The sequence below is a fragment of the Corticium candelabrum genome, chromosome 19 (assembly GCF_963422355.1).
Source record: "Corticium candelabrum chromosome 19, ooCorCand1.1, whole genome shotgun sequence".
NCBI classification, from domain to species: domain Eukaryota; kingdom Metazoa; phylum Porifera; class Homoscleromorpha; order Homosclerophorida; family Plakinidae; genus Corticium; species Corticium candelabrum.
Genome location: NC_085103.1, coordinates 1,678,120 through 1,686,293, shown reverse-complemented (window position 1 = coordinate 1,686,293; position 8,174 = coordinate 1,678,120). Strand labels below are relative to the sequence as shown.

Genomic DNA, 8,174 nt, shown 5'->3' with positions numbered 1-8,174 from the left:
ATTATCCAATGCCCAACCCACAGGATCTCTTCGCAACTTTAGCTGGAGGCCAGTATTTCACTCGACTTGACATGAAACAAGCGTACCAGCAAATTAAGATTCATGTGGATAGTCAAAAGTATTTCACGGTAAATGCTTCCAAGGGACTGTTTGTCTACTAGAATGCCTTTTGACATTACTACATCTTCTGCCATTTGGCAGCAAGCAATGGATGGAATTTTGATAGCGATTTTAGGAGTAACCTGCTATCTAGATAATATTTTGGTGGTTGGGTCGTCGGAAGCAGTACATGATGACAAGTTACGACAAGTTTTGAAACGACTGAGTGAAGTCGGTGTCCGGTTGAAGAAAACGAAATGTGAGTTCAAGAAAACTCAGTTAGAATACTTAGGTCATGTGGTAGATGCCCAATGGTTGCGACCAGCAGAGAAAAAGCTGAGTGCTGTTAGGTATGCTCCAGAGCCGGCTAATGTGTCTGAGCTCAAAGCTTTCCTTGGTTTATTGAAATATTATAACCGGTTCTTGCAACGCTTGTCGACGACTTTGCAACACTGACACGTGTTGTTGGAGAAAAGAATACTCCCTGGAAATGGCAACGGGAACAGAAGAGAGCTATTCAGGATACAAAGCAGAAATTGTTAGAGTTTATTGTCTTGACACATTAGGATCTGCGGAACCAGTACGGTTGACATGCGATGGCTCACCTTATGGTGTGGGAGCTTGTTTGAGTCATGTTATGGCTGATGGTTCATTGCAACCCATTACTTTCGCATCAAGAACCCTATCCAAGGTGGAACGAAACTATGCGCAACTGGAAAGGGCAGCACTGGCGTTAGTTTTTGGTCTGAAACAATTTCACAAATACTTTGTGGGACGTTCATTCACTTTATTCACGGACCACAGATCACTGTTGAAAATTCTGGGTTCAAAGGAAGGAGTTACATCATTGGCTGCTGCGCGACTACAGCGATGGGCACTAATCCTTATTGCGTATAACTATGATCTGGAATACATCGCAGAAGCCAAGAATACAGAAGCTGACATGCTGTTAAGATTGCCTGTTCCTGTGGATGTCATCGATCCGAATGAGGAGATTTATGGCTTAGATTATTGTGAGCACTTACCTGTCACTGCAAAAGAAGTAACCACTGAGACTAGTCACGATGCGGTACTAAGAAAATTATACAAACAAACTCGTTTTGGTTGGAATTTCAAAGCACAAGTACCTCCAGAGTTACAGCCTTACAACAGGCGTGCTGAGGAACTAACCATGGATAAAGGGTGTTTGTTGTGGGGAAACAGAGTGCTTATCCCTCCAAAATTGCAATCCACTGTGCTAGGGGAGCTACATGAAGGGCATCTCGGGATCAGTCGGATGAAAGCACTCGCACGCAGCTTTATCTGGTGGCCGAGACTGGATAAAGGTATTAAAGATTTGGTCAGATCCTGTCCCGAATGTCAGAGTTCTAGAAATCTTCCAGGCCACACAGTTCCACATCCTTGAATTTTTCAAGAAGGACCTTGGAGACCTTGTAGAAGGATAGTTGCAGATTTTGCAGAGTGGAAAGGAAAGCAATATCTACTGTTGATTGATGCTTATTCCAGATGGCCAGAAATTCACGAACTGGGGAAACATGCTACTGCTACGCAGACTGTGGAAGCCATGAGGAGAACATTCAGTTTTCATGGTATTCCTCACAAGCTGGTCACGGATAACGGACCTTAGTTCGTTGCTCACGAGTTTGAGGAGTTCATCAGGGCCAATGATATTAGACACCAACGTACAACTCCCTACCATCCGGCGTCAAACTGTCAGTGGAGCGATTGGTGCAGGAACTAAAAAATTAGCTTTAAGACCAAGCCAGTAGGACGATCTATTAGTCACCAAATCTCTTTGTTCTTACAGAAGTACAGGATTCCACCTAAATGTACTACCAGAAGGACACCCGCCGAGATGCTAAAGAGAGAGAGATAAGGACAAAATTGACACTCTTACGTCCTGATGTGGGAGGAGAAATGAGAGATACTCAACATGATCAATATCAGCAAGCCTTAGTAGTAACACGGAGTTTGAACCCTGAGCAAACAGTTATTATTTTGAATCCCAGGAGAGATGGACGAGGAAAATGGCTCAGTGGGTTAATACTTCAAAGATTGGGACAGTGAGCTATTTGGTGGAAGTAGATGGACAACCCAGATATGTACACATAGAACATCTGAGAGTTCGAGACATCAGAAGTATGCCGATACCGGTTGCTGAGCCTACATCTACTGATGCTGTTGAAGTGAACATACCTGATACAGAGATACCATTATCAATAACAGAACAAACAAGTAAATCTCTAAAAGTTCCACTTCAAATAGTGCAAGATCCACTACCGTCCAACCAGCTAGCAGAAGTAACTACTGTGAAGGAAGCAGCTAATGTAACAGAAGAAACACCAGGAAGACGACATCCCAAGAGACAGAACAGACAGATACCAGTTAGGTATCGTTCAACTTAAGGAAAAAGGAGAGTAGTAGATTAATTAGTTGCATGTTTTCGGTTAGCATTAGAGTTTGCGCAGGACTCTAGTTGTGGTAGTTTGAGTTAGTAGTTGACAATACACGGCTAGCAATTGTATACACGACAGTGTGCAATCGAAATCTCTTCTAGTTCGCATCACGACAATACGAGCCCCAGTCCTCAAGCAGCAAGCTTCGTTTTTACACTAAATCTTCGCTATCGCAGATGAGGGAGTCAGCACGCTACCACCGATCAAGCGAAAACTAAAGTCATGTGCACTTTCTAGAGGTGTCAGACGAAGCAATAACTCTTGCTAGCGTGCGCTACAATAGTTCTCTGTCTCTAGCCGCAAGTTCTAGATTAGCTGTCGGCTAAAAATGTTTTCACAATGGTTTCAAGAAGCTGCGCCTAATCCACACAGCTTACAGAAGCAACGGAAGATCGTTAGCTACCTAGTGCGTTACTTTCAGGTAAATTGGACTCCAGCTAGTATGATGCAACTGCAGACGGCTTAGCTTTGTCTTTCTATGTTGTACAAGGAGGTATAAAATTCCATTTTACATTGGTTGAGCTGCTAGTTGCGTTTCATTGAGCAGTGTGTCGCTCGGATTACAAGTGGGGCGTGGTATCGAGTTTCGCTGTTTGTTTAGTAACTACGCAAATTTGCATTTGCAAAGTCAATGCTAGAGATTGATAGTCCTTTGGTAACTTGCTAATGCGTGGTAAAGATGTTTAAGTAATCAAACGGCACGACGCCCATGCTTTTGATAAAATCGAAAGTAGAACTATGTGATCATAGGGCGTGGTTTGCAGTTTCAGAGTTGGTGTACGTAGCATGGGCGACACGTACCACATTGGCTACTAGTAGGTTAGGCGCTATCCCCAGTATTTGAGGGCATGGTTCTCTAAAAGTATTGTTATATTTAAATAATTAATCTCGGGTTGTTGGAGAATCAAGCAGTCCTAGAACATCTTAGTTTAGACATGTTACGCGTAAGCAATGAGAATACAGAGATAAGCATGGCACTGCCAGCGGTTCGCCGAGGTCGCAAACTCTAGATTTGTGGTGGTATTGACAACTATGTCGTCGAATATGTAATATAATTTGAATTTTAGCATAGAAAAAGTTCTCTAGCGTCACATGTTCAGATTCAGTTTTGACAATCCAAATTTTTGAGACCCATCTAGCGCTTTGGTTGTAGTAGAATTGATGTTGCACTAAACGGAGAAATTTATTGCGGGTTTGTGTATTAGGTGAATGCACCGTTTAAAGTGTCACAGGTCATTGAGGCAGGATCTCTTGGTATGGGAACAACTACAAGTAGCAAAGCTGATATTGATATCGTGATCATGAGCAAAGGTTAGCTAGTGCAGTTTGATTTTATATAGCGGGCATTGTGCAGTTCACATCTTGGGGCTATTATTGTTAGTATAAAATTAAGAACTCAAGCAACATGCGTAACAATGTACATGCTTAACAATTTGAATAATACAGATGTTGGAAATGCTTGTTAAGTAACATTGTTTGTCTATTTCACTTACTAATTTTTACCAGATTTACCTCAGAAGAGGCATAACACCTGGCTGCCTTCTCAACTTGAGAACCTGCAACATTTGATTGAGCGCGCTTCACGTGGTCAGCCTAACATAGAATCGTTTCCTGAACTGGGAGAAGATGCTCCACAGACATTGCCTCGTTGCACGGACTTCTTCATTACTCGATTTGCTCTTCAATTCAAATGCAGTGGATTGGAAGTAGATCTGCTTATAAGCTATGACTGGGAGCTCGATCCGAAAGGATACAAAGGTCTGTTTGATCTTTGCTACAGCGAACGTAATGAAGAAGCAAGGCTGTGGTAGGTTAGACTCTTTCTTTCTTAATTTACAAAACTTAAACATCGTTATTTTTAGGTATTCTGCAGCTGCTGTAAAACTTCAAGTGGAGTTTATCAGGAGTCAATCAAATGAGGTGTATTTTGTACTTTCCATTACACTTCTAGACATATAATTATTGGAGCAGATATATACGTATACAATGTGGTGAACGATTCATGTGGTATATTAGCCATGCTCACTGTTGCTCAAAGATTGTATCTCGCTTTTATATTAGCGACAACCTTAACATTTTTGGCACATAACCAGCTGTTCTCCAAGGGGTTTGAACAGAGCACTCTTACAGACACTTTAAGACATCAGTCTATATTATTTTTGTCAAACATATATTGAACTGATTACAGGTAAAAGAAGTGATCATTTTCATGAAGCACTGGGCAAAGGAAAAAGTCGCGTGGAGCCATCTAAGTCAAAAACCAAAATCTTATCTTTTGTCTTTGCTGGTGGTCAGAGCAGCTGAGGAGGTTAGCAGGACGTTTTCAGCAAGAGAAAATAGTACTAATTAATAACTGTTTTAATTAATGCTTGTAATTAAACACAAATTCACGTTTCATAGCCATCAATCGAAAGATTGGTATTATTGGAGCTCTCGCCAGACTCGTCCAACAAGATCGATTGAAGTATCTCATGTACTAGTTTAATAATGCTCAGACTGTCACAACTATTTTTGTTTGTATTGCAGTATTGCTTGGTCAAAGTATTATGACTCAACATATCAATATCAATCAATCTGGAATGCTAAAAGAATTATTCGAGATCCTGCCAATCCTGTCAACAATGTCGCTGATTCTGGGCTGACCAACTGGAGTCAGTTCGTTCCAAAAGTTGTTGGGCTAGCTCGGTCTTTAGGTCAACATGTTTAAGTAAAGAGAGCGTACAAACCGCGCTCTTTTTAAAACACTGAAACGAATAGACATTCATGTAGTGACAAATCTACTGCAATGATGGCCTTTGCTGTTGTAGTTTGGTCGGTTAGCTGCATTAATTGCAATTTATGCTTTTTTCATGGAGTTGTTGCTACTCGTGTTTGGGCCCATTAGCAAACTACAGTCTTTGTTTACATCACAACTCACACTGTATCAGATATGATTGATGTACATGGTGCTGACATATTTACTTTTGATTAGTGCAAGGCAACAGGATTGAATTGTCGCTGTAATCAAGCAAGTTCAATTGGACATTTCATCAAGCCTTTAAAGAGGTAGAGATTATGAGATATCATTCTATCCTGCGGAAAGCGCTCTCCATGCAGCGAGGGCAGTACGTTTTCTTCATCACGAAAAAATTAGAATAATAGAGACCCCAGACGTAGCAATTAGAAGCGTATACACTAAAATTGCTTTGTGTATTCCTTATAGTCACTCCCGGAATCAGGAATTTTGAAATGAGGGTGTTGACCAATCTGCTACGAGTTGTAATATATAAAAAGCAGTATTAATTAACTAATCTTAGCTAAAGTAAGTACTAATTTGTTAGACTAATTCGTGAGAGATAACTCACTTACGTGTGGAATTCAACTATACAAATCAGCAGCAGTGATATGGCCATTACGTACACAAAAATGACACATTGTGCATTTGGAGTGCATGGTCTTGACATATAGTCAGTCTAGAAGGTTCAAAGAGCCCATCTGTTGTTTCAAAACTGAACCTTTTGTACAATCTTACCATATAACGGACGCAAAGAGATTAGTCATCGATATCATGCACATACCAATATTTTACTATTTGTCTGGATGGAAACTAGGCTAGGCACCCTCTTTCATTTATCAATGGTGAACCATGCCCATAGTGGGATCGAAAGACGAGTTTTTACTCCGTTGAAGTCATATCTGGGTGCGTCCGGTCGCGTACGATTTTGTTTAGGTTGAGTTAGGATGAGAATGGGTGTGGGCGTGGGAGTGGGCAGGTACGCGTTCCGTGCGACAACTAAACCCACCAAGACGACACTTAATTACAATTACAACAGTGTCATACAGATACACACAATTTGGAACCGATAGATGGCTACATTGAGACAGGACTCCATTTCGGGACTACACGACGGCGATCGCTGTAACATGAATGGCAGAGCCTTGATTGACTAAGATTTGTGACGACCACAGACCTTATCATTACTAGAGTAATTATGTTAATGTTTCTAGAGTGTAGCTACTCCTACTTCCGTTATGAGACTCTAGAGTAAGGGTACGTACGTAGTGCACAACACATACATTTGGTGGAGAACCATTTTTGTTCTGAAGTTTCCGTTTGTCAGAGGTTCAAGTTCTTAGCTATGCCGAAGTCGAGAAGCCGCAGAGTTCCTATGCTCGTTCAATTTCTGTCCGTTCTGTCAGTCCTGCCCCCATCAGTGGCCACGATACGGGTAAAACTAACTGTGCTCGTCGTTCACTAGTCCACGTTCTGTTAGATAAATTCTTGGGAGGCGACAGAGAAGACCTCGACAGTTGGCTGTTTCATGTTCATGGTGTAGCGATTTGGAAGTTTTTTCAAAAGGGCTCACAGTTTTGAACGTTGTCCATGCACATAGCTATATCTAGACTGCTTTCTCTACAGATCAAATTAAAGTTAATTGGATGAAATTTAATGTGATCCATAATAAACGTAATCTTGAAATTTTTTTGAAATTATTTTTAGTCTGTTTTAGTATTTCTTACTAGCTATATTCAAGTGCACCTCGATAAGCAGTGTGTACATGCATGCATCAAATTGTTTACTATAAGTGGGAAGTCAATTTTTGTATAAAATTATACACACATAATACATACATTTTTGTTTGTTACAAGAGCCGTTAGGGCCCAGGTTACTGCAGATGCTAAATACTTGCTACATGTTACAATCTACCACTATTCACATGTACAGTCACCATTTGTACTTTAGTCACTTCAAACTTCAAACTTCAAACTTGCTGCTTGGACAGAACTGACAGAGAAGCAATTGCATGTTAGTTCCTTCCCCAAGGGAACTTATGTATGTTGCCCTCCCACACTTGCACTCTAACCCAAAGGTCCCTCATGTTGCCAATCTCCAACTGCACACTCTAACCGATTGAGCCACATACATAATACATACGTACATACATACATATATATCTATATATTTATTTGCATACACACACACACACACACACACACACACACACACACACACACACACACACACACACACACACACACACACACACACACACACACACACAGTATCTATGTTGTATAATACACTGTGATATATACTGTATTATATACTGTATAATTTACTATATAATATACTGTACGGATACTGTATAATATACTGTATGGATCCTGTATATATCTATATTCTATTCTATAATATGCTGTGTATATACTGTAGGAATACTGTATAATGTACTGTATAGTATACTGCATGAATACTACACTCTATATATGTTGTATAGGATACTGTATGGATACTGTGTATTCTATTCTATAATATACTGTATGGATACTGTATATTATACTATACTGTGTATATACTGTATATATGCTGTATAATATACTGTATAATGTACTGTATAGATACTGTATATATACTGTACATCTAAAGGGTATACACTCTATAACGTATATGCTGTATATAAAGTATGGACTTTGGCGCTTGAGCGAAGGTGCTTAGGTGTACGAGGCTATAGCGGCACGACCTTTGATTCTCTGTAGTTAGGCCTAGTGGACATGCTATAACTACAATTTTGACGTAAACAAAGTTCTGTCTTTCTGTGCACTTTTCGAGCAGTAACCTGTACCGTTTATTCAAAGGAG

General features: G+C 40.3%; 1 protein-coding gene across 1 annotated transcript; it reads left to right on the top strand.

Moving 5' to 3' along the window:
* The first annotated feature begins 2,838 nt into the window (after positions 1-2,838).
* On the top strand, positions 2,839-5,499 carry LOC134194891 (inactive 2'-5'-oligoadenylate synthase 1B-like). Its single transcript, XM_062663870.1, has 7 exons — positions 2,839-2,976; positions 3,761-3,866; positions 4,062-4,362; positions 4,418-4,475; positions 4,744-4,894; positions 4,956-5,019; positions 5,082-5,499. Exons 1-7 carry the CDS (start codon positions 2,884-2,886, stop codon positions 5,260-5,262), a joined length of 954 nt encoding a protein of 317 aa, XP_062519854.1. The 5' UTR covers positions 2,839-2,883; the 3' UTR covers positions 5,263-5,499.
* Positions 5,500-8,174: the final 2,675 nt, after the last annotated feature.

Coding starts and splice junctions, on each gene's coding strand:
- LOC134194891 (XM_062663870.1), top strand. CDS start 2,884: ATGTTTTCACAATGGTTTCAAGAAGCTGCGCCTAATCCACACAGCTTA. Junction 3,867..4,061: donor TATCGTGATCATGAGCAAAG/GTTAGCTAGTGC, acceptor AATTTTTACCAG/ATTTACCTCAGAAGAGGCAT. Junction 4,476..4,743: donor TCAGGAGTCAATCAAATGAG/GTGTATTTTGTA, acceptor AACTGATTACAG/GTAAAAGAAGTGATCATTTT.